Raw genomic sequence first — 24,039 nt, 5'->3', positions numbered from 1 at the left:
AAACTGGAAGAGACAGATAACAAGGAGGTTGCACAAGAGAAAAAAATAGCCTATAATTAGAAAGCTAAAAAAAGGAAGGGGCAACTTCACGCATATAGTCTGAGCATTTGTGTTTTTCAAAAGAAAAAAGCATCTATGTGTGTCTGCACCAACCATTCTGGAGGATTTACAAGACTGCACACAGCAGCCGTGTTGCAGAGCGTGGTGGGGGCGGAGCTCAGAGTGAGGGTTTGCTGTGCATTCTTTTGTACTTGTGATTTGTAGGGGCGCCTGGGTGGCTTGGTCCGTTAAGCGTCTGACATCAGCCCGGGTCATGATCTCTCAGTCTGTGGGTTCGAGCCCCGCATCAGGCTCTGTGCTGACAGCTCAGAGCGTGGAGCCTGCTTCAGATTGTGTGTCTCCCTCTCTCTCTGCCCCTCTCCTGCTTGCGCACGTGCGCCCGCACACTCTCTCTCTCTCTCAAAAATAAATATTTAACAAAAACAACAACCATGCCTGTAGCAATCCACCGCAAGCTCCTGGCACAGTAGGCTCCTGGTAGACTCCTGGTGGTTTCCTTTCTCTCCAGGAGCCCAGGGCTTGGCAGGCAGCCCCTGAGCCTTCAGGACTGGAGGGCTCAGCCAGAGGTCACAGCGGTCACAGGTTTTGCCAGCTGATTGTGACAGAGGTGGGGCTAGCCCCTGGGGCTCTACTCCAGGTGGCATTGGCTCCTACTCTTAATTAGAAGGCCTTTTCTTTACTAGCATCGAGGGGCAAAGTTTGTGAAATTAATTACCGTTTGGTCAGGTTTGACTCACGGATGGAACAAGTTCATGAGTCGGTGTGGCAATGACCCGGCCCACCCCATTCCATCCCAACTTCTAAATCAGTTGTTGTTAGCAGAAGAAACCGCAATAAAAGAAAGCCTTTATTAAAGTTTTTCTCTGTGCCGCCTACATCAGAATCACCATAGGTGCTTGTTAGAAATGAACTTGCCCCCCCCCCCCCCAACCTCTTTTGAATGAGCCTTGGGAGTGGGGCCCAGAGATCTGGCTATCAAACGCAGGTGAATGTAGAAACCTCCATCATCTCAGTCTGTAAATAGGTTATTTTCCTTTAGTTCAACTTCTATTTTGGGTCTCCCTTCTACTGCTTGCAGAAAACATTCCCTTATCCATTTCCAGGTGAACTCGGTTATCCCACGCCACCCCTTCTCCTGCCTCCACCATTGATCTAAATTTGGGTGGGCTGCTCAGTGAGACTCTGAGAGAAATCCTCCTAGGTCCCCACCTCCGTGGATCATACGGGCCCTCACTTCTGCTCTTGCGCTCCGGCCCCCAGGACGCAACAGCAATGTGCCAGCTTTCCAAGCCACACTTCACGGCCTTGGCTCCCCGGATTTATTCTGGGTTCTGTCCCTTCCACGTCCTCTGGATTTGGCCATTGGGGAAAATGAGGATCACCCCTCAAGCAATGTCTAACATCTGGTCTGGTCCTCCAACAGCTTCTCCCCAGCCGGTGCAGGGTCTCCGGGCCGGTGGGGGAGGGGCCTATTTCCTTCCAACCTTCCCTGTCTTAGACCCGGACACTGCAGCTTTTGAACTTAAAAGGCTGGAATTTGGCATCTTTGTTCTCTGGCTAGAAAATAGAGTAGTCTCGAGGCCAAAAAGCAAAAGCTAGCACCCCACAGTGCCATCTGAGTCTTCAGAGAAGCTGCTCTTTTCTTCCTTTGCACAGAGGCTGAGCCGCCCAGACGTCCTGGGCGTCCTGTGCCGCTGCACAAGGGCCAGGCAAGTGGCTGCTCCGGGAAGGGGAAGCAGCCGAGAGGATCTTATCTTAGATCTGCTGAGTCCCCACACCCACCACGAGCTCCCAGTTCACTCACCTTCCCCAGACAGCTGGGAAATGACACCTCTGGTGACACAGCCAGTCCCCAGGCTTTGGCTGGCTGGGAGGGGGTGGGGGCGCTGCATTAGGGAGGTTCTCACACCGGGAGGCCAGGGTGGGGGAGGGAAGAAGCTGGCTCCTGTCTGTCTCTGAGACCAAGGCCAGCAGCCTCCCTCTGCTCCCCTTCCAGGGATTCAATGAGCAACCCGCCCCCCCCCCCCAGGGCTATTCCTCCCCTAAGACATATCCTTCTTCACTTTTGGGGCTTGCCTTGACCCACCCCACAAGACGGTCAGCTCATCTGGTCCCATCTTCTTCTCCAAAGGGCCAGGCCTGCTGGGGATGAGCGGACTGGGTGCAGCTGCTGTTTAGAGGGACCTAAAGAGACCAGTCAGGGATGGAAGGGGATGTGAATAATCTCTCACCATGTTCCAGATCAAGGCATTTTAACAACTATATGTGTAGTGCCTACAGATGTTATGTACTTGGGGTCTAGGGACAGGACAGGAACTGGCCAAGGTCACACCTGAGGCTGATCCGCGTGTAAAGTAGTATGTACCTGGGCACTGCAGGGCAGTTCATGCCGACTGTCTTTCCCCCTAAAGAAAAACCAAACAAACAGAAAACCCCCAAAGCCCCCTCCTGTCGCAGCCTGGGACCAGAGGCTGAATCCTCCTGTCGCCCGGGTAGCTGACCCAACTCTGGGACAGAGCTGGGTTTTGGCCGGTCTGCGGGTCTGTGGCCACCACGTGAAGCAGCCCCGCGGGGAAGCCTCGTGCCCTCTTCCCTGGCCTTAACCTTGGCCTACCTCAGCCGGGCCGGCCTGCCAAGCACCCCTGGTCTGAGCCCCACACCCTGCAGTGACTTGGTTGGGGTGGGGTGGGGTGTGGGGGGGAAAAGAGCCTGCCTCTTCTCCCTTTCTTCACATCCCGTTACTCAGTGGCCAGGGGCTCCAGGCCTCCCCGGAGCCCTCCACCTGCGGGGCGGACCGAGGGGACCAACTCCCTCCGCCCCATCCACCTCCGCGGCGTGGTCCGGCGACCTGCGCTTGCCCCTTCTAACCTCCCACCCCAGCCCCCTGCGAACGCTGAGGCTGGTCGCTGGCGTCGGGACCCGGGCGCAGGCCGAGGCCTTGCGGGGGGAGGGGGCGGTGTGTGTGTGGAGTGCTGACTGGTTTACGGGTTTCGCGGGTGGGGGAGGACGTGGCCCGGGGCCCAGGGGCGCCATCAGCAGCAGAGGGCAGTGGCGAGGGGCGGCTGGGAGGGCGGCTGGGAGGGCTGCGGCGCGACGGGGCGGGCTGGCGGCGGGCGCGGGGAGCCGCAGCACCCGGGTTCGGGGCTCACGGTGCAGCCGCAGGTGCGGGAGCGGTGGTGGAGGGCGGGGGGCTCGCTGCCCCGCCGGCCCCGCCCCCACCGCCCAGGCTCCCGACGCGTCGCCTGCCGGCCCCGCCCCCGCCCGCAGTGCCCGGATGTGGGTGACGTGCGGCCGCCATCTTCCCGTCCCGGGCAGCCAGCGCCAGTCGGAGCCAGCGCGAGCCGCCGCCGCCGCCGCCGCCACCGCCGCCGCCGCCGCTGCCGAGTCGTCCTCCCGCCGCCCCCGCCATGTGAGTCGGCCGCCCGCGCCCGCACCGGGCCTGTCTGCCTGCGCCGGCCGCCGCCCTTGGGAGCCGGTGCGGGGGTCGCCCGGGGTTCGGCCCGCGCCCCGAGGCTAGGCCGGCGCCCGTGACTGCGCGCGGGTAGCTGGAGAGCGCCGCTCAGGGGCTGGCCGCGCGGGCGATGGCCCCGGGATGGAGCGGCCCCGGCGTCCGCCCGCCCCTGTCATGCTGCCGCCAGTCATTTCGGGGCGATCCCGGACCTTGTCTTTGAGGTCGCCCTTATTTGACAGGCGGGGAAACTGAGGCCCGGAGGGGGGGGAGGGGGCCCGACTCAAGGTCACGCGGCTTGGCGGCGGCGGCGGGGCCGGACGAAATCCAGGGTTCCCATCGGCGGCCTTCCTCCCGGGAAGGAGAAAGGGAGGGACGGATGGATGGACAGGAGGATGGGCGGAGCCCTGGCCGCGGGGCTTGTGGCTGGAGGCCCTGGGTCGTAATCCGCCCCTGCCCCTCAGGTCGGCCACCGCTGCCACCGCCCCCCCCGCCGCCCCAGCTGGGGAGGGAGGCCCCCCTGCGCCTCCTCCAAACCTCACCAGTAACAGGAGACTGCAGCAGACCCAGGCCCAGGTGGATGAGGTGAGTGCGAGGGGTGTCAACGGCAGCGGGAAGGACCCTGAGGGTTGGCATAGCGGTGTGGGGGCCCATCTTGGTTGGAGGTGGTGAGTCTGTGAGTTTGGGGACAAAGACACGCCATGCCCCTTCCCTGTTGAGCATGCACTTGCAACGGCCCTGGGGCGTTAGTCAGCCTTGCTGTCCTGGGGTGTTTCGACCCCGGCAGGTGTGGCCCGGTGATGGACAGGCTGCTTGAGGCTCAGTGCATAGAGGGTGATGCTGTGACATCTGAGATGTCTGGCCCTCAGCATGCCCCTGATGTGTGCTCCTTGCATGTCCCCAGGTTGCTAGGCATGTTCTCTGTGTGTCCTTGGCATGTTAGCCTGGCACCATCGGGGTGCATGTTCTCTGTGGGTGCACGGTTGAGGAGTGCCCTCATTGAGGCGGCCTTGGCACACCCCCTGCCTCGCGGGCCCCTCCCCCAGGTGGTGGACATCATGAGGGTGAACGTGGACAAGGTCCTGGAGCGGGACCAGAAGCTGTCAGAGCTGGACGACCGTGCAGATGCCCTCCAGGCAGGGGCCTCCCAGTTTGAAACAAGTGCAGCCAAGCTCAAGCGCAAATACTGGTGGAAAAACCTCAAGGTGAGGGTGGAGTGGAGGCACGCAGGAGGGGGCTGGTAAGAGAACGGGTGGGTGAATGGGGGTGTCACGGTCTGTGTTGCTGACCCCCCCCCTCTCGCCCCCAGATGATGATCATCTTGGGAGTGATTTGCGCCATCATCCTCATCATCATCATCGGTGAGTAGGGCAGCAGTGGCTAGGGCCCTTTCTCTGGAGAGGTTTCCCCTTCTAGGTTTTGAAGGTCATTAACCTAGATTTTACTATTCAGCAGAAAGCACGTATAGCTGCCGACCGCAGCTCTGATCCATCTAGAGCCCAAAACCTCGATGCTGTTTAGTCTTCACTTTGCCTGGTTCTGGGCAACTTTTGTTAAGATTTTTGGAAACAGGAACGCTGGTGAATCCCCACTGCTCCCTGAGGATAGATTTTGGGCCTAAGAGCCCAGTCTGGGGACCTTGGAATTGGGAAGTGGGAGAGCAGGCAAAGCCCAGGGGCTTGAGACACGGCTAGGAAGCCAGACATCCTCCTGTTTGAGCGCTTGTGGGCCCAGAGGCCCAGAGGATTAAGAGCCTGTGGCCCCAGGGCCATACCATGGACTTGAAGAGACCTTGGAACCTACCAGTCCAGCCCCTTGCTTTACAGATGAAGACCCTAAGGCTGAGAGGGCTGGGCCGTGGGGGGCGGGGATGGGAGCAGGGCCAGGCCTGACACACTGCTTTCTCTCTCTTTCTTTCTCCCCTTCTCTCTTCTTCCTTCTCTTTCCTTCTCTACAGTTTACTTCAGCTCTTAAACCCCCGAGGAGCCCGCCCTGCCCAGAGAAGGGCCTCTCCCCACCCCTCCCCCCATCCCCAGCCGCTCCTCCACCTCTCAGCCATATCTTCCAGCCCCCCCTCCCCTGGATCCGCGTGTGTGTGTCCCTGTGTGTGTGCCCCCCCTGTAAATAGCCAGCTGTTATTTATACATATATAATATTATATATATTTGGTCTGTTTGTAGTTTTATTACTAGAAGATTTTTCCGGTTGTCCTTAACACCCCTTCCTGAAGTTCCCATCTCTTTTCTCTTTTCCTCCCGCCCCTTCCCTCTCTTCCTGACCAGCCCTTAGTCCTTTCATTTGCATCTGCTATGCAATAGTCCCTCTTCCTCTCCTCTTTCCCTTGGATTTAGCTGATCCTTCCTCCCACCCTGGCCTTCCCTGCACCCCCACCCCCAACAAAAAACAAAAAACAAAAAGCAACTGTCCAGGCCTCCCTAGGTGCATCTTTGCATTGTCGGGAGGCCCTGAGACTGGCCCCACTTGGTCCTAAGAATCCCAAGGTCTTCTGGGAGCTTCCAGCATGTTAATTAGCCTCATTTACATACTGACATCCCTTTTGGTTTCCTTCTCTTTTGTTCCATCATCCTTCATTCTTTCAACCCGTGTTGCTTTTTTACTGAGGCGCTAGTCCCCATGGTCCTTGTATCACTTTCATTTGCATGACGTTACTTGCAGGTGGTGGGAGCCTGGGCTTTTGGGGAGCCAGAACCTTCTGGCCCCCAGAATCACCCCCTCCTAGCCCCCTCTAGTCCAGTTTGCCTCCCCTACCCCCATTTTCCAAACCTCTTGTCCCCTCCCCTCCCTCCCCCCTCCCCCCTCCCCCCAGCTGGTGTGGAAGTGTCTCGGAGTTCAGTGTGTCATGAAGGACCAATAGTTTTGCCACTTGGAGTCTCTCCCCACATTCGTGCTCCCCAGTTTTCATGTGGGGCACTCAACCGACATTCCCATGGGGTCTCCCTCCCTCCCATCCGCCTGATCTGCCTCCTCCTCCTCCTCCTCCTCCTGCCGGGAGAGTTTGGGGGTTGGCCGCAATCTGACTCTTTTGGGAGAGATGGCTACCAGTGTGTGGGGGGGTCATCACTGCCTTGGGGAGGAGTGGGGCAGGGCAGAGAATCCCCCCAATTCCTGCCTGAGATCTGGCCCCACCCTTGCTGGGGGTTGGACTGAAAACTCCCCTCCCTAATTTGGGGGGGTTGTGGCTCCCATCACTGCCCAGCTCCTCTGACTGCCCCCCTGAAGTCAGGGCGGGGGTACTAGTCACTGCCAATGAGTGTATGGGACTTGCTGGAAGATGGGGATTCTCGCCCCTTTCCAGGGCAGTCGAGCCCAGAGCGTTGTCTCCTCCTTAGGTGAAGTGATAGAGGAAGGGTCTAATGTCTTTTTAAATGGCACAATTTTAGGGGTCTGAGGGTACAGTCCCTTAATCTGCTGGAGGGGACCCCCCAAACTCTTTCTTCCCCCCACACTCAAGGTTTCTGTGTGGACGGGGGAGCAGGGAGATCTGAGCTGTGGTGTGAAAGGGTAGGGAGAGATGCTGGGGTGGGGGTGTTGTGTTCTAGACCCCCCCATATTATCCCAGTGTCCCCTGCCCCCCTTCCCTCCCCCATGCCCCCAATTCTGTGACGCATCCAGATTGTGAAAATGTACAATAAATGTGTAATGAGTACAGCTGGTGTGTGTTCTAAGACCTTTTCTTAACCAGTGGGGGCGGGGTGGGGTGGGGATTGGATCCGCAGGTTTAACAGGAAAGTTGAGAAGATCCATTTGGAACCGGACTGAGCTTTGCTGGAGGGCCTGACCTTGGGCACAGCAAAGTGTGATTCCCACAGTGGCCACGGGTGGGCACCAGGCGCTGATAAGGGGAAGCCGTCTTGATCCCTGTGTCAGCCTGGTGAACCTGGAGGCTTGGGCTTCCCAGCTTGCCCCGTTTCTCTTCCCTGGAGGCCTTCTCCTGCTCCTGGATCCCTTTCTACCCCTTGATTTAATTCCCGGATGCTCTGCATTTGCTCCCATGGTCATTTACTCCTAGGCCTGAAGTAGACGGCCGTCTTCTTCGAAACATCCCTTCCCCTGGGTGCCTAGCACAGTGCCAGCATCCAGAAGGGGTTCATAAATACGGAACATATTGGCTCAGAGAGACCCAGCGGAGTGTGGTATGGAGCAGGCCACAGACTGGCCTGCCACCCCTGCACCTTGTTGTAGGATTGGTGACTCTAGACCCCACGCTGAGCCCCCATAGTCTCCAGGTCCTTGACGTCCCTGATGTGACACCCTAGCATCCCCGACCCCAGCTGCTTCAACAATGAGTGGAGGGTGCCAGACCAGCTCTGGAGGACCGACTTCTCTGGGATGCAGCGGGAGGATTCAGCAGTACGGGAAATGAAGAGAGTGTTTCCCAAACTTGTCTGCCAAGGACGCTTTTACAAATAGATGTTCTAAGAGGCCCAGGTGATTCTTAGAACTAGGTAGGCAGTCATTATAGTAATGTCCACCATTTATTTCGGGCTTACTATGTTCCATAACGTGCTCAGGGCGTTTTTCCGTTCATCTACTGAATCCTTTCCAGGTTTAAGGTTCTCATTCGCCCTAGGGACCCACCTTCTTTATAAGTGTCAAGGACCTGGATCTAAATCACGGCCCCGTTATGGACTGGAGTGTTAATCCAGACGGATTATGTAACCTCCCTGGAGCTCAGTCTCATTTGTAGGGCGGAGTAGTAGTAAGTGAGACGGCCTCCGGATTTGTGAGAAGCGCCTGGCTCGGTCCACAGGAAACCATCGGGAGCCAACCATCATCTTCATCAACACGCGGCGCCGAGATAGGAAGACCCTCTTAGGCCAGCGCCTTCCAGCTTCCCGGGGCCGCAGGGACCCAGGGCCGGAGTCCCAGCGCTGGGGGCGCTCTTGTCACGCCCGGGACAGCTAGCCCGAGTCTTGGCACAAAGCTCCCCCAACCATCGCCACCGCCGCTCACATCTGCGCCTGCGTGCAGGTCACCCTCGCTGCGCCTGCGCAGAGCCGCAGTCTCCGGTACTAGTGTCGTCAAGGAAAATCCCCAGCTTCCAGGTAAACAAGCTGCCGCGTGAGAGCGCCGGCACGTGTCCTCTACAGCTCCTAGACCTCTCAGCCTATGAGGAAGTTCGGAGGGCTGGACTAGCGTTCGCGTTCCCGAACTAGGCGGGTCTGAGGATGGCGGCACAGCCAATACGAACTCCCGAAGTGGATGGGGGCGTGACTTCCCGGCGGACTCCCAATCAGCGCGCCGGGGCGGCCCCTCTCGCACGTGGAGCTGTCACTGCGGGTTGGCAAGCTGACCAATGAGGAGATGACGGCGGCGGGTGGCGCCAATGGTGGCTCTGCGAGGGCCGGGGGGGACGCACGCGGCGCGGGGCATGGGTCGGCACCCTTAGGCCAATGAGCTCGAGGGGCGTGGCCGCGCGGCCGGGGGGGGGGGGGGCGGGCCTGCAGGAGCTGGTCCCAGGCGCTGGCGCCCGGGCAGGGAAGCCTCTGTAGCCTCTTTGCGCTTGCGGAGGGTGAGTGCTCGCGGGTGGGGGGAGGTGGGCGGCGCGCTGGGGTGCTGTGTTCTTTCAGGGACGCTGTCAACAGAGTTGGGGGAGGGTCATGCGAATCCAGGATCACCGCTGTGGGAGCTCTGATGGATGTGGGGAGTAGGACGGCGAACTCAGCCCTCGAGGGACGAGGGAGGGAGGCTCGGACACCGGGTACATTCCTCACCTCCCTAGGTACCTGGACCCCGACTGATCCAGGGGATCCTGGGAGGGTGGGCCTCGGCGAGGGAGGTATGGGGACAGGATCCCTGAGGGTGGGTGGGGGACGTCCCAGTGCTTGGCTACTGTTTGAATAGGCACCTTAATCATTTGAAAGAGCGGGGTTCTGAGGCTTCGGGGAGGCCCCGGTAGGGCAGGTGCCAGAGGGTTGACATAGTGATTTGAGAAAGGATGGCGAGGTGGCGAGGGGAGATGTGACCCAGAGCCAGTCACATCGAGGCTCTGGATGTCTTTCTTGCGTCTAAAGAGGAGGGGTTGGGCCTTGGAGCCGCCCCCGGGAGGAAAGGTGGAGTAGCAGCTGTTGGGTCCTGAGAGAGAGGACAGGGTTGTGCCGACTGTCTCTGCACGTGTCTTCTGGAGCCCCTGGCGGTGAGCAGGCACAAACAGGGTACTCTACTATCTGTGCAAACAGGCCTGCGGTAAAGTGACCTGGGCTAAGGTGGAAGAGTGACAAGGTGGGGTTCCTAGGAGATCCCTGGGGCTGGTGGCCACTAAGGTGACCTCAAGGACTTTGGGAGCATGTGTAAACTTCGGGGCTGAGGTGATTGGGAGCATGTGGGGAGTGCATACGGAATGTCTGAGACCAGGCCCAGGGAGCAGAGGAACTGGATGGAGACTGTGTCCCAGGCACCAAACTTAGAATCGGCTGGATATTTGAGAGGCCCAGATTCCCAGGTTCCCGAAGGATGAGATGCCAGAATGACAAATCATTATCAGAGCTCAGATTTGACCCCTGGGTTTTGTTTGTTAAGAGCCTGAGAACATATTAGGAGGCAAGTTTAGTAACTTCTGGCTCTGTGGAAATGGGGATAATAATACCCATCTCACGGGCTTGTTCTGGGGATTAAATAAGAGAATATACGTTTAGTGCTTAGCACAGTGCCTCATGTTTTAGTGTGTGTGTGTGTGTGTGTGTGTGTTTAGCTAAAAAACAATGGCTGTAGGATATCAAAACAACAGTGACAGGAATGCTGGTGGTTGGGAACTATAATCTCACATTCTCAAGTTTTTCGGCCAAGTTTTGGTGACTCCCTCTCCATTTCCCTCTTCCTGGTTCTTCTGATCGTCAGGCACCAGCCCAAACCGTCCTTCCACCCTATGTCCGTCTTCCAGGATCCAGGCCCCAGGCCGGGCCACTTGCTCTGTCCTAGTTCGATTTCCTCATCCTAGACCCATTCTTCTCCCTGCCCCTCCTCCCTCTCTCTGCTGCCATAGTAACAAGAGATTCCGGCGCTGAGGGGGCCTCCGGGAGGGAGCAAAGGTGCGTGTGCTCTCGCAGAACCTGGCCTCCAACTTCCCCGCCCCAGCTCTTTGGGACTGGGCCAGCAGATGTGTACAGTTTGGGAGGGGAGGGCGGAGCCCGTGCCAGCAGCGGGGCGAACGAGCCGAGGGAAGGGCGGATGTGAGTCTCGGGGAGAGAGCCAGGCGTAGGGGCGGGGGACCCCTTCCTCCTAATCCTCTCTCCAGGAATCCCTGGCTTTGGGACAGGACGGCTGTCTTTGGCTGGGGGAGGCGCCCGGGCCGGGTGCATGTCCTGGGCCTCCGGCCAAGAGAACATGATGTTCCCAAGTGCGCGGGCCGCCGCCCTCTCGGGCTGGCCGCCTCCCAAACCACTGCCTCTCCAGCCTCCCTGTCCCACATTCCCCGGCTGCCTCGCTCCGCCCTCTTCCTCCGCTTTGACGTCACCGCTCTCTCCCGCCCCCTCTCCTCCATTGACGGCAGCGGGGCCCGGTTACTGTGGGGACTGTGAGGCTGGACGACCAGGGCCTTGCGAGCAGGTGGGGGCTGCTGGGGCGCTGGACCCCTTTGTCGATGCAAAGTGTAGATATGCAGGTGGGGGGTGGGAGAGCCGGCAGGGCCTCATGTCAGCGGGGATCACATCCAGATCCCAGGGGAGAATCGGGGAGGAAGAAAAACCATGTTTCCAGAGGAGAGGAGTCTGAAAATGCGCCGGGGGACTGGGCCACAGTATATGAGTTGGGAGGACGTCTTCCAGGAGACGAGACCTGAATCCTTTGTTTTCTCTGTTTTCCGGCTTTGGTTTTTCTGGGTTATTTTATGACATCCCTGTGTCCCAGCTTTTCCACGGAGCCCTCCTCCCGGCCCCTCCACGGGGAACACCATTGTTAAGGAAGGCTTAGGCCACGTGACAGGGAGGAAGGGCACCGACAGCTGATTGTGTCAGCATCAGCTTGGGGGTCTCTTCACTTGCTGCCCACGTTAACAGGGAGCCCTGAGAGGATCTACCCACCGTCTTGGATGGAGGGGTCTGTCGCTGCAGTTTCCCCCAGCCCAGCCCGGCACTTCCAGTGTTCTGCTCTGCCCCCTCCTTGAAAAAACATAATTTCCAGCACCTTTTCCATTGCTGGGGCCCCTTCCCCTCCCCCATCTATCCTTGTTAACAACAACAAAATCACCATGTTTATTGATCATCTACCATGTGTCAGGTCCAGTCCTGGGGTTCTGGGGAATACAGAGAGGTGGCAGACGAGGTCTTTGGCTTTCTCTTGTCCTAGTGGTGGGGATCTGAAGCCCTTGCCACTTCACCTGTGTCTCTGTAGGGTCCCCCTTGATCTCTTAGCCACCGGCTTTGTTCCCTATAGTCCTGGCTTCCTGGCCCCCACTTTTGGGGCAGCCCTAACTGTGGGTGGCTGCATCCTGAGGAGAGAAGAAGCACTAGTCACCACGTAGGCTGCCCGGAGACCTTTTCTCTGATTGGGTACAGAAGCACCTGCCATTGTTTCCCTTTACAGCCCTTATTGGCTCTGGCTGCCCCTTCTGTTGTTTGCATCCTGCCCTGCACTCCACCCCCTATCACAGGGGACCCTCAATTGCCATCCTCCCAGCTGTCCACAGGATTTGAAGTGTCAGAGGAAGGGGCTGGGTAAAATGGCTGTATTGTGATGACAAGGCTGGGGAGCGGAACCCAGGAAAAGCCAAGCCGAGTTTCTGTGTGCCCTGCTCCTCCCGGGGACCAGCCATCTCATCCAGCTTGCCTCCCCGCCCCCCCCCCCCACCCCGGCCCCCGAGTACGCATTCCTTTTTCCCACCTCTGGCAAGGCCAAGGTGTCCTGCTGTGCCGGGTTGGACCGTTCAGGAAGCAGACATCTTTAAGCACCTACCGCGGCCCAGGCATTTTCCCTGAAGAGGGGAGCTTACGTCCCCTCCCCACCCTTCCATTATTCATTGTGCAAGGCGTCCTGCGCCCATTGGCTGGGTGGTGGTGTCTGGGGCCCTTCAGCCCAGCGCCAGCACCCAGGTCCACGTGCGCCCGTGTGTGTGACACAGCCCTGACCTCAGTAGGGGCCAGTAACCAATCAGGCGCCGGGACGAGATCCCCAGCCAATCGGGGGCGGGGCCTGCGGCTCAGCCGGCAGGAGGCCAATGAGGGGCAGAGCCTGGCATTATGCAACCCGCCTCCTGGCCCCGCGAAGCTTCCACTCGGCTGAGGGCTGCAACGGCGGCGGGCAGGCGGCCGGAGGGCGCTCGCGCGGCCAGGTAGGCATCTCCAGAGCCATCCGGGGACCGGTCTCCCGCCCCAAGTCGGACCGCCGCCACTTCCAGCCTGATGCGCCGCTTTCGGCCCGGGCGCTCGGACGGCTCACCCGCAGTCCGCCCTCCTTGCCGTTGTCCACCCCCTCTCTGCCTTCGGGTGTAACATGGGTGTTCCTCGCAACCCTGTGCCGGCTGTCCGCGCTCCTGATCCTCTTACCCTACCTCCAGCCTTGACCTCTCCTTCCAGCTACCCCGGCCCCACGTCCGACCCTCGGCAGGCCTTCCGCCGCCGCCTCTCTTGTCACTCGGGGGTCTTCGGTTTTGCCCCGGCACCGGGACCCCTTCAGGCTTTCCGCGCTGCCCGCGCTCCCCCCTCCAGGCCCTGGACCCGCGCCGGCCGTGATGTAAGCCTGGTTCGGGCTGGAACATCCCGTTCCCGGCGCTAGTTCCTGCTGTTGGCCACAGCCTTCCTTTTTCTCCTGGCGCTCAGAAAATGCTCGGGGGTTGGGGGTGTGGTTGGACGAGGAGTAGGGGAAGAACTATCCGCTGGCGTTTGTGCGTCCCTTGCTCAGGGCTGAGTGTGTCTGCTTCGGATGGGGGCGGAGTGTGTGTGTGTGGGGGGGGGTGGTAATCTAGAAAAGTAGAGGACCGAAGAGAGAGGATTCCTGAGTCCCTGACAATGGCAGGTGCCGGCTTCAGTCCTGTGGGTCGGGAGAGGGTGCGGGGGCCGGAGGAGGACAGGCTGGGTCGTCTTGACCACAATGACCGAGATCCAGGCGAAGGCCAGGCTGGGGAGCTTTTGCGCGGAGGGCGGTGGCGGTTGTGTTTTGCCCTGGGGAGCAAGGCCAGCCTCTGGAAACCCCATGGGCAGCCCTTCTTCTTACGGCCACCGAGCCCTGCAGGGCCTGGGGGTGTACTAGAGGTGGGCGACCCCGGGCCGCGCCCGCCAGCGTGGGAGTGGGTCGATCCCTGGCTCCGCCGGGAAATGGGGGAGGGGTCGCCCCTCCCGCCCTCCCGTGGTCCCTCCAGCAACCGCTGAGCTCAGCTGCTGACGTCGGTTTCCCTGGCGACCGCGGCGGCGGCGGAATCGCGTGGTGGGTCCGCGCATGTCTGTGCGCATGTGCAGCGGGGGTGGCACCGCCCCCGGATAAAATTAGCCTGGAGGCCTAAATATAGGAGACGACAGGCATACCCCCTGCTCTGAGGCCTTGGGAGTCCGGCGCGGAGTGGGGGCCTGAAGGGAATTTGAGGATGGGAAGTGTCCAGGCTTTGGTTCACGGTCATAGTTCTCGTCGAATACTCAGGCTCTTACTTTCCCAGGCCACGCTGGCGGGGGAAGTGGGGGAAGGCTGGAGAGAGGCCCCTTCCCATCTGCAGACGCCTATGGGAATAGGAAACAGAATTTACCCGGGCTCCCAAGCCTGGGGCCTAGGGGCCTGGGGGCCGACAGAGCAGGGTCTGAATGAAGCCGACAGGATTGTAAAGTTAACAGCTCGCCCTTCTTCTTGGTCTCCCTGTCCAGGTACTGCCTGGGATCGAACTTCTCAGTTCTCAGAGGCTTGCGTCTCCCACCTCACTCCCCCAGCCAGGCCGCCCGGCCCCCTCGTGCGCTCTCGTGGTGGCCTCTTTGCCTGCTCTGTTTCCCCCTTGCCCTCCCCATGGCGCAGACATGAATGGCCCCCTGGAAGGGGCTGATGGGGGAGGGGACTCCGGACCGGGGGAGTCCTTTTGCCCTGGAGGGGCCCCATCCCCTGGGCCGCCACAGCACCGGTCTTGCCCTGGCCCCAGCCTGGCTGATGACACAGATGCCAACAGCAATGGCTCCAGCGGCAATGAGTCCAACGGGCCCGAGTCCAGGGGCGCATCTCAGCGGAGCTCACACAGCTCCTCCTCTGGCAACGGCAAGGACTCCGCCCTGCTGGAGACCACTGAGAGCAGCAAGAGGTGTGTGGGCAAGTGCCTCAGGGTCTGGGGGTGGTCCAGCCCGCAGGCTGAGCCAGGGGGGGGGGGGGCCTGCTCCTGGGTGCCTTCTCATTGTGGGCCTGCTGCTTCTCCCCAGCACGAACTCTCAGAGTCCCTCCCCACCCAGCAGCTCCATTGCCTACAGCCTCCTGAGCGCCAGCTCTGAGCAGGACAACCCGTCTACCAGTGGCTGCAGGTTCGTGGGGGTGAGGGCCAAAGAAGAAGGCTGGGGGCCTGGGCCAGGTCTGGGCCTAAGAGCTATACCCCTTACCTCCCTGTGGGCCCTGCAGCAGTGAACAGTCCGCCCGGGCCAGGACCCAGAAGGAACTCATGACGGCTCTGCGGGAGCTCAAGCTTCGGCTGCCGCCAGAGCGTCGGGGCAAGGGCCGCTCCGGGACCCTGGCCACGCTTCAGTATGCTCTGGCCTGTGTCAAGCAGGTGCAGGGTGAGTGGTGCTTCCTGGGAGGGCCGTGGCTGGGCGCTGGGCCACCGTGGCGGGGGGGAGGGGGGGCGGCAGTGTCCTCAGTAGATACCTCACCACCTTCGCCCTACAGCCAACCAAGAATACTACCAGCAGTGGAGCCTGGAGGAGGGTGAACCTTGTGCCATGGACATGTCCACCTATACCCTGGAGGAGCTGGAGCACATCACGTCTGAGTATACGCTTCGCAACCAGGTCAGCTGCGGCCCGGCCTCTCCATCCCGCCGCGCCACCCGTCCTCCGTCGTGAGGCTCCTGAGTCTACTTTCGTCCTCTCTTTCCTGCCCAGGATACCTTCTCCGTGGCGGTCTCCTTCCTGACGGGCCGCATCGTCTACATCTCAGAGCAGGCGGGTACCCTGCTGCACTGCAAGCGGGACGTGTTCCGGGGCGCCCGCTTCTCTGAGCTCCTGGCACCCCAGGATGTGGGCGTCTTCTACGGTTCCACTGCCCCATCTCGCCTGCCCACCTGGGGCGCCGGGGCCTCAGCAGGTGAGGTCCCCAAGTGCTCGGGGCCAGGGACCAGCAGTCCCAGGGAGTCCCTGTTCTGAGGGGCCAGGGGGGAAGTGGGGGGCTGTCCTTAGCACCCTCCTGGTCTGTTCCAGGTTCAGGCCTCAAGGACTTCACCCAGGAGAAGTCTGTCTTCTGCCGTATCAGGTAGGTGGGGGATGTGGGGGCAGACCCCCTCCCATCATCCACACCCCCGCTGTTTTGCTGCATGGTCCATGACCTTGAGGTGAAGGGCGGGTGGTCCTCCACTAAGAGTCACTAGTGCCTCTCTGTCTCCTTTGCTAGAGGGGGTCCTGACCGGGATTCAGGGCCTCGGTACCAGCCATTCCGCCTAACGCCGTATGTGACCAAGATCCGGGTCTCAGATGGGGCCCCCGCGCAGCCATGCTGCCTGCTCATTGCAGAGCGCATCCACTCGGGTTACGAAGGTGTGTGGGCAATGGGCCTGGCCTGGTGGGGCGTAGGAAGAAGGGTGACTTCCCTACAGTAGTGGGGAGGTAGGACGTGAGTCTGAGAGGCAGGTCCCAGCCCTTCAAAATCTTGGGACAGAGAAGGAACCATAAGGATGAAGGTTTGAGTCCGTTTTTAGTGGGGGGAGAGTTGAATAAGCATCCTGAGCTAGGAGCAGGGAAGGTTGAATGCTTTGGTTCTCCGTTTCACTCTTGGCGTGGGGTGAAAGAATGGTCCAGACCGTCTGTGCAGGCTAGAGGGCTCCCACAGCTGTGGGGACGCCTGCCAGCCAGCTTGGGGCTTGGGGCTGAGAAGTTGGACCATTCTGGAGAAAAATTCAGTGGTCTCACTCTCTGTGCCCCAGCTCCCCGGATCCCTCCTGACAAGAGGATCTTCACTACTCGGCACACGCCCAGCTGCCTCTTCCAGGATGTGGACGAAAGGTTTGCTCAGGACCTGGAGGGAAGGGGGTGGGGAGGGCTGAGGCCATGGCTACTCTCTGATGCCTCCTCCCCTCGCAGGGCCGCCCCACTGCTGGGCTACCTTCCCCAGGACCTCCTGGGGGCCCCAGTCCTCCTGTTCCTGCACCCTGAGGACCGGCCCCTCATGTTGGCCATCCACAAGAAGAGTGAGTTAGTTCTCTATGCTGCTCTCCTTCCTCCGCTGTCTGCGGGGCCTCTCAGTGGCTGTGCTTGTGGTTGTCCCTTGGGGCCTCGGTGTCCTGGATCTCCAGTGGGCGGCCCTCTGCTTTGCCCGGCTCTGCCTCCTGCCCACCCTCCCCTCCCCTCACTTCTCACTCCTTCAGTCCTGCAGTTGGCTGGCCAGCCCTTCGATCACTCCCCCATCCGCTTCTGCGCCAGGAATGGGGAGTACGTCACCATGGACACCAGCTGGGCTGGCTTCGTGCACCCCTGGAGCCGCAAGGTGGCCTTTGTGTTGGGACGCCACAAAGTGCGCACGTAAGTGGGCCCCAGAGCTGGCCCTGTGGGCTGGGACCACGCAGGAGGGGGCAGGGCCCGACTTAGCCTTCTCCACCCTGCAGGGCACCCCTGAACGAGGATGTGTTCACTCCTCCGGCCCCCAGCCCAGCTTTGTCTCTGGACTCTGATATCCAGGAGCTGTCCGAACAGATCCACAGGCTGCTGTTACAGGTGACTGTCAAGGGGCGGGGCTCAGAGATGAGTCAGGGGTAGGGGCGCGGGGAGGAGGGCTGAGACATCTAACCAGGTTCTCTCTCTGCCTCAGCCGGTACACAGCCCCAGTCCCACCGGGCTCTGTGGGGTCGGCCCCGCCGCTTCCCCGGGCCCTCTCCTCAGCCCTGGCTCCTCCAGTGATAGCAACGGGGGTGACGCTGAGGGGCCCGGGCCTCCCGCCCCGGTGAGTGTCCCTCCCCTGCTTCGCCCTCTAGTGTCATGTTCCCCTGTCCAGGCCCAGTTCCTGTGCCTTTCCTTCCTGTCCTGCGTTCACCGTGGTCCCTGTGCCTCCCCTCTAGTACCCCTCGTTGCGTTGTGCCCTGGACCAGTGACACTGCCCTGCCCTGTCCTGCAGGTGACCTTCCAGCAGATCTGTAAGGACGTGCACCTGGTGAAACATCAGGGACAGCAGCTTTTCATCGAGTCCCGCGCTTGGCCTCCGCCCCGGCCCCGCCTCCCTGGTGAGTTGGTGAGGGTGTGGCTGAGCAGTGAGACCCCGGGGCCCCCTGACCTTCACCCCAACCCAGAGGAGCTTGTCTCTCCTTTTTTCTCTCCTTGGCGCAGCCACAGGCACCTTCAAGGCCAAGACCCTTTCCTGCCAGTCCCCAGACCCGGAGCTGGAGATGGTCCCTGCTCCAGTCCAGGCTCCACTCACCTTGACCCCTGAGGAGGTGGAGAGAAAAGAAGCCAGTGGTTGTTCCTACCAGCAGATCAACTGCTTGGACAGCATCCTCAGGTTAGGCTACCCCGGAACCTTCTCCCACCTGGGTCCTGGCCTCGGCCCACCTCAAGCCCTGCCTTCATGCCCTCTGGCGCCCCTGCCCCGCAGGTACCTGGAAAGCTGTAACATTCCCAGCACCACCAAGCGTAAATGTGCCTCCTCCTCCTGCACCACCTCGTCAGCCTCCGACGATGACAAGCAGAGGACAGGTCCGCTCCCTCTGGGGGCCAAGAAAGGTAAGGACCCCGTGCACGCCCTGTCCCCGTGTCTCTGCATTTCTGCCTTTGGGGCCCCCACCTTGCTCCACCCTGTCCCCCTCCCGCCTTCAGATTTGCGGAGTTCTCTGTCCCGTCTGTCCTTCCACGTCTTCTCTGGGATTTCCCCTCCGACCTCCCGGGGGTGACTGGTGCCATCTCTCTGCACAGATGCATCGGCAGTGCTGTCCGGGGAGGGGGCCGCCCCACAGAAGGAGCCGGTGGTGGGAGGCGCCCTGAGCCCGCTCGCGCTGGCCAATAAGGCAGAGAGCGTGGTGTCCGTCACCAGTCAGTGTAGCTTCAGCTCCACCATCGTCCATGTGGGAGACAAGAAGCCCCCGGAGTCGGGTATGGGCGCGGAGTGAGGGGGTTGCACTCGGCCCCCAGCCAGATCTCCCTCCTGCCCACCTTTCCCTTCCCTGTCTGGCCCCTAATGGAGAGGAGGAGGTCTCCGTCTTGGCTTGGGGCTGCTGCCTGCTGTTCACCCCCGCCGGCCTTCACTGCTTTGTTTTTCCGTGTTCTCGCTGTCGGTTCGCACACAAGGTCTAGGGTGGGGGGCCCGACCCCGTGGTGCTGTCGACAGAGGGTCCGAGGATAGGGACTATTGGGAACCCCTAAAGGGTTGCCGGGTGCTGTCCTGGAGGACGTGTGAGGGAAGGGCAAGGAGCGAGCTTCCCTTCCAAGGAGAGTCTTGGAGGTGTTTCTTATCCTAGGGGACTGTCACCGGAGGGGACTAAGTATTTTCTCTCACCCTGGGACCGCTTTGCATGGAGAAGAGGGCCCAGAACCAGTCCTGGGAGGAGGCCAGGGGTGCACGTGGGGCACAGGCTTGGCTGTGGGGCAGAGGCCAGGGGTTGGCTGGGTTGTTGGATGGGGAGGGTGTGGTATGGATGTACTAACCCCTGAGGTGACTCCAGTGACCTTTCCTCCGTCTCGCCTTCCTCAGACATCATCATGATGGAGGACCTGCCTGGCCTGGCTCCAGGCCCAGCCCCCAGCCCAGCCCCCAGCCCCACAGTAGCCCCTGACCCAGCCCCAGATGCGTACCGCCCGGTGGGCCTGACCAAGGCCGTGCTGTCCCTGCACACACAGAAGGAGGAGCAGGCCTTCCTCAGCCGCTTCCGAGATCTCGGCCGACTGCGTGGACTTGACGGCTCCTCCCCGGCCCCCTTGGCCCCTGGCGAGCGAGGTAGCCACCCAGGACAGCCCTGAGCCTCGTCCTCTGCCCAGTCTGGGACCAGACTGTCGGGGGTCGGGGGCAGGGGGTTCTCGAGGGAGACATTCCTGCTCCAGGGCCCCCGGGCCCTGCTTAGGGACAGGCCCCTCGCTAGCGTCTCCCTACTAGGCGGGGGTTCCAGGCTGCAGCCAGAGGAGGGCAGCCTGGGGGGCTGGCACTGAGACAGGCAGGCGGAGTGCTCTGCTCCAGGTAAGCTCTTTCAAGCCCATCTTGGGGGCAGGGGCTGAAGCGTGCCCACTTGTGACCCAGTTGTCGCTGTTTAAGAAGCCCCTATAGACCGCAGGCCAGACACAGGCCAGGCGTGCCGGGACAGCTGCTGTGGGGTCGGGGCTTCAAGGGCAGGATGTCAGCCCTCCAGGTGCCTGAGAGAGGCTCCCTGCAGGCGGACGCGGGACTCGGGACTGGGCTTTCCCGGCCATCTCATCACTCCACCTCAAGCTAGGCCGAGCGTGGCCTCGACCGGCCGGGGGAGCACCTAGGCTGGCGTTACTGTGGGAGTTTGGGGGATGGACTGGAGCTGCCTGCCCGTTCGCCCACGGACGCATCCTGCTTCCTCCCATCTGCCAGCGCGCCTCTGTCTTCTGTGTACCCTCTGCTCCACCCCACTTGTAACCTTTCCTTTCCTGGCTCCTTTTGCAATAAATCCCCCTCGTCCTGCCTCCTGTGATTCTTCCCTGAAGGTTCCCTCTCTTCCCTGGCGTCCCCTCTGTGCTGTGTGGCCGGAAGCCAGGTTCTCTTCGGGGCCTTCTGCCCTCTCCCTGGTCGGAGTGGCAGGGCGGTGGGGGTGGCAGGGACGCCGACCCCCGGGCTGAGGCCCTCGCTAACCCTGGTCTCTCCCCACAGGCTGCCACCACGGCCCCGCACCCCCCGGTCGCCGACACCACTGCCGATCCAAAGCCAAGCGCTCACGCCACCACCAGACCCCCCGGGCTGAAGCCCCTTGCTTCACCTCCCACCCGTCCCCCGTGCCACCCTCTGCCCCCTGGCCGCCCCCACCGGCCACTGCTCCCTTCCCAGCCATGGTCCAGCCCTACCCTCTCCCGGTGTTCCCACGGGGAGGCCCCCACCCCCCTCCCTCCGCCCCTGCTTCCGGGCCCCCTGCAGCTTTCCCTGCCCCCCTAGTGACCCCAATGGTAGCCTTGGTGCTCCCTAACTACCTGTTCCCGACCCCGTCCGGCTATCCCTATGGGGTACCCCAGACTCCCGCTGAAGGACCTCCAACCCCGGCCTCCCACTCCCCCTCTCCGTCCCTGCCCCCACCGCCCCCCAGCCCTCCCCACCGGCCTGACTCTCCCCTGTTCAACTCGAGATGCAGCTCCCCACTCCAGCTAAATCTGCTGCAGCTTGAGGAGCCCCCCCGTGTTGAAGGGGGTGCTGTTGCAGGGGGCACTGGGAGCAGTGCTGGGCCCCCGCCTCCCAGTGAGGAGGCTGCTGAGCCAGAGGCCAGACTGGTGAGCACTGACCCCCCTGCGTCCTTTTACCAGCACTCCCCTCCAGCCCCCTTCCCTTCACTCCTTTTCCACCTCACGCTTCGCCCCCTCTGCCTGCCGGGCTTCGGACTCCAGGAGATGGTGTCTGTGGGGTGGGAGACCCCAGCTGCATTTCTGAATGAGGGCGAAATCGGCCGCCTGGTCTGTGGAGTAGGGACGATCCTGTCCGACAGGTGGCGAGAACGTCCCAGTAACTTCTGAGAGCGCACGTGCCTCCTGGAAAGGGTCCAGCGTCACACCCCTACTCTGGGCCAGCTCTCTTCTCTTTCATCCCGGCCCCACTGTCACAGAGGGGCAGCAGAGGCCACTGGGGTTGGGTGTGTCCCCCATCCAGTGGAAGCACTTGAAGGGAAGCCTGGGTGTTGGCCCCTTAATCCCACCCTGCTCCCCCTCACCCCCGCCCAGGTGGAGGTAACGGAGTCCTCCAATCAGGACGCGCTGTCGGGCTCCAGTGACCTGCTGGAGTTGCTGCTGCAAGAAGATTCTCGATCTGGCACGGGCTCCGCCTCCTCGGGCTCCGGCTTGGGCTCCGGGTCCGGGTCCCGGGCAGGCTCCCACGAGGGAGGCAGCACCTCAGCCAGCATCACACGTGCGTGCCCCGCCCCCCCCCCCCCCCCACGTCCCCTCTGACCCCGGGAGGCCGGCGACTGGGGGAGTTGGGAGGCCAGGCCCTGCTTCCTCAGGCCAGTGGGTTGGGTGTGGCCTGGAGGGCGGGCCCGGGAGGCCTGAAGGCAGGGGTGCCCCTCCGCTTCACAGGCAGCAGTCAGAGCAGCCACACGAGCAAGTACTTTGGCAGCGTTGACTCTTCTGAGGCCGAAGCCGGGGCCGCCCCGGCCAGGGCTGAGCCTGGGGACCAGGTCATTAAGTACGTGCTCCAGGATCCCATCTGGCTGCTCATGGCCAACGCCGACCAGCGCGTCATGATGACCTACCAGGTGCCCTCCAGGTGAGGAGTTTCAGGGGCCGCCTCTGCCTCCCCTTTCAGAGGTGTGGGGAGGCTCGCCTACGCTCCCCTTCCCACCGAGCTTGGGATTTTCTTTTCCGGGGCTGGCTCTGTCCTGGGACTTCCTGCCCTGTCCCTGGGCCCCGGGAACTCCAGCCCGCACTCGTTCTTGCCATGCTGAGGACAGCTTCTCTGCTCTTGGAAGCCCCGAACTCCTAGCGCGGGGTTGAGAGGAGCGTGAGGCCGTGGGTGGGCACCTGCCATAGAGGAAGAAGGGCCGCCTCGCAGGCTCTGGCCCTGGCTTCCAGCCTCTGCCTTCTGCACCCCTTCCCCGGGCAGGGACATGGCCTCCGTGCTGAAGCAGGACCGGGAGCGGCTCCGGGCCATGCAGAAGCAACAGCCTCGCTTCTCAGAGGACCAGCGCAGGGAACTGGGTGCTGTGCACTCCTGGGTCCGGAAGGGTCAGCTGCCTCGGGCCCTCGATGTGATGGTGAGAGATGTTAGGGCCGGGAGGGAGAAGGAGGGGGATGGAGCTTGGGTTGAAAGGTTAGAGGCTGAGGGGCTGATCCCCCCCGCCCCCCATTGTCTGTCCTTGGGTGTTTAATCCTGAAGGATGTTAATTCCACTAAGTTTTCTGCTGGGTCAGATAGTATCTCATTACATGAGTCTTTACAGACATCTTCGGGCCAATTCTCTGCTAACGGATGTTGTGACTGTCTTATAGTGGGGTCCAGACAGCAGGGAGCGGTACATTTTCAGTCTCACTGGCCCACGCTTGTCTGTGTGGACTGGTACTTCTTTGGGAGCACGTTTTGGGGGAGTCCTCCTGGGCTGGGGTGGCAGCTTAGCAGGGAGCGCCTCGTCTGACTTCTCCCCTTTCCCTCCGAGGCCTGTGTGGATTGCGGCAGTAGCACCCGAGACCCCGGCCACCCTGATGACCCGCTCTTCTCGGAACTGGACGGACTGGGACTGGAGCCCATGGAGGAGGGCGGAGGCGAGGGTGGTGGTGGTGGCGGCGGCAGTGGCGAGGGTGAGGGCGGAGAGGAGGCCGGCGCTCAAGCTGGGGCCAGGGCCTCAAGCTCCCAAGACCTGGCCATGGAGGAGGAGGAACAAGGTGGGAGCCCATCCAGTCCAGCCTTACCTGCCACGGAAAATGGCACCAGCTAGACCACATTTTGGGGCCACCTCTGGGAGTGCACGAGAAGCTTCCTTCTCCCTTCTTCCACCTCTCAGAACCAGCCGTGGCTGGACCAACCGATAGGAAACGCCCCAGCTTCTCCCGCTTAGGGGGCCGGACCCCCATCAGCAGCCCAGGATCCAGGGGCAGCTTCTGGCTTCTTAGGGTACAGAGGGTAGGACTCTTCAGCCAGCCCAGCCCAGCGAAGCCTCCTCTCCCACCGCTGGTGAGGAGACCTTCCTTCCCCTGGACAAGGCTGCTGACGAGCTGCTGAAGTGGTCTCTCCAAGCCCTGGCTGAGCCCAAGTCCAGGTCCCTGAGGGTTGGGGCTACACTTATTTATTGGGGGAGACAGCTCGCTCTCCCACCTCCTTCCTAGAAGGGAGGAGGAGGGCCCGAGGCCCAAGCAGGACCCAGCGGTCCAAACCCCTAGCTGCTCCAGGGTGGGGGACGTTGGTGGACCATGGAGTCCCTGGTGCTGCCCCTCAGGTGGGACCCAGGTGTTCTCAGCTGTACCCTCTACCGATGGCATTTGTGTTTTTGATATTGTGTCTGTTATTATTTTTTAATACAAAAAGAAAAAAAAAAAGACTTTGTGCAATGAAGTTTGGGGACTGGGTGAAGGGAGCTCTTGGTGGAGGGGTGTGGCCCCGCTTCCAGGGAGGTGGTGGCGAGGGTGAGCGACCTCCTGCCTTCCTCCACACCCTTTCCAGCTGGGTTTGTCCTGGGCGGGAGATGAAGGGCAACTTGAGTCTAGGGTTTGAGCGAGTTCCAGCGCGGACAGGTGCCCCACGGGGAGGGAGGCCCACCCAGCCGGCCAACACACGGAGACG

The 24,039-nt window shown here is 61.5% G+C and overlaps 2 protein-coding genes and 2 long non-coding RNA genes across 6 annotated transcripts; 2 read left to right on the top strand and 2 right to left on the bottom strand.

Annotated features, from left to right (window-relative positions):
• Positions 1-884: 884 nt before the first annotated feature.
• Positions 885-3,291, bottom strand: LOC113595991 (uncharacterized). Its single transcript, XR_008294442.1, has 4 exons — positions 2,426-3,291; positions 2,147-2,244; positions 1,865-1,927; positions 885-1,074 (listed from the first exon to the last, which is right to left on the bottom strand). It is a non-coding gene; the product is annotated as an uncharacterized LOC113595991 (long non-coding RNA).
• Positions 3,292-3,351: 60 nt separating this feature from the next.
• VAMP2 (vesicle associated membrane protein 2) lies at positions 3,352-7,177 on the top strand. Its single transcript, XM_027047752.2, has 5 exons — positions 3,352-3,469; positions 3,973-4,093; positions 4,555-4,713; positions 4,818-4,869; positions 5,466-7,177. Coding segments are annotated over exons 1-5 (351 nt in total). The 5' UTR covers positions 3,352-3,467; the 3' UTR covers positions 5,483-7,177.
• Positions 7,178-8,958: 1,781 nt separating this feature from the next.
• PER1 (period circadian regulator 1) lies at positions 8,959-23,772 on the top strand. Of its 3 annotated transcripts, none has more exons than XM_027047678.2 (23): positions 8,959-9,041; positions 14,314-14,735; positions 14,851-14,949; positions 15,044-15,198; positions 15,308-15,429; positions 15,523-15,724; positions 15,838-15,889; positions 16,028-16,170; positions 16,557-16,635; positions 16,714-16,820; positions 16,998-17,151; positions 17,235-17,343; positions 17,438-17,569; positions 17,741-17,846; positions 17,950-18,121; positions 18,215-18,342; positions 18,532-18,708; positions 19,307-19,549; positions 20,441-21,048; positions 21,493-21,676; positions 21,844-22,033; positions 22,370-22,520; positions 22,919-23,772. In XM_027047678.2, the coding sequence occupies exons 2-23, from the start codon at positions 14,461-14,463 to the stop codon at positions 23,195-23,197; spliced, it is 3,867 nt and encodes a 1,288-aa protein (XP_026903479.1). In that variant the 5' UTR covers positions 8,959-9,041; positions 14,314-14,460; the 3' UTR covers positions 23,198-23,772. The 3 variants fall into 3 exon arrangements, with proteins under 3 accessions (XP_026903479.1, XP_053068804.1, XP_026903477.1); XM_053212829.1 differs by lacking the exon at positions 8,959-9,041 and adding an exon at positions 10,201-11,074; XM_027047676.2 differs by lacking the exon at positions 8,959-9,041 and adding an exon at positions 12,368-12,794.
• On the bottom strand, positions 11,703-14,585 carry LOC113595985 (uncharacterized). Its single transcript, XR_003416690.2, has 2 exons — positions 12,347-14,585; positions 11,703-11,954 (listed from the first exon to the last, which is right to left on the bottom strand). It is a non-coding gene; the product is annotated as an uncharacterized LOC113595985 (long non-coding RNA).
• Positions 23,773-24,039: the final 267 nt, after the last annotated feature.

This window comes from Acinonyx jubatus, chromosome E1, assembly GCF_027475565.1.
Source record: "Acinonyx jubatus isolate Ajub_Pintada_27869175 chromosome E1, VMU_Ajub_asm_v1.0, whole genome shotgun sequence".
NCBI classification, from domain to species: domain Eukaryota; kingdom Metazoa; phylum Chordata; class Mammalia; order Carnivora; family Felidae; genus Acinonyx; species Acinonyx jubatus.
The sequence above is the reverse complement of the archived record's forward strand: the minus strand, read 5'-3'. Positions and strand labels throughout refer to the sequence as shown.

Excerpts from the sequence above, each read along its gene's own strand:
- VAMP2 (XM_027047752.2), top strand. Across the intron at positions 4,094-4,554 it reads CCCAGGCCCAGGTGGATGAG|GTGGTGGACATCATGAGGGT; the intron begins GTGAGTGCGAGG and ends CCCCTCCCCCAG. Across the intron at positions 4,714-4,817 it reads ACTGGTGGAAAAACCTCAAG|ATGATGATCATCTTGGGAGT; the intron begins GTGAGGGTGGAG and ends TCTCGCCCCCAG.
- PER1 (XM_053212829.1), top strand. The coding sequence starts at position 10,826 with ATGTCCTGGGCCTCCGGCCAAGAGAACATGATGTTCCCAAGTGCGCGG. Across the intron at positions 18,343-18,531 it reads CCCTCTGGGGGCCAAGAAAG|ATGCATCGGCAGTGCTGTCC; the intron begins GTAAGGACCCCG and ends CTCTCTGCACAG. Across the intron at positions 18,709-19,306 it reads CAAGAAGCCCCCGGAGTCGG|ACATCATCATGATGGAGGAC; the intron begins GTATGGGCGCGG and ends CGCCTTCCTCAG.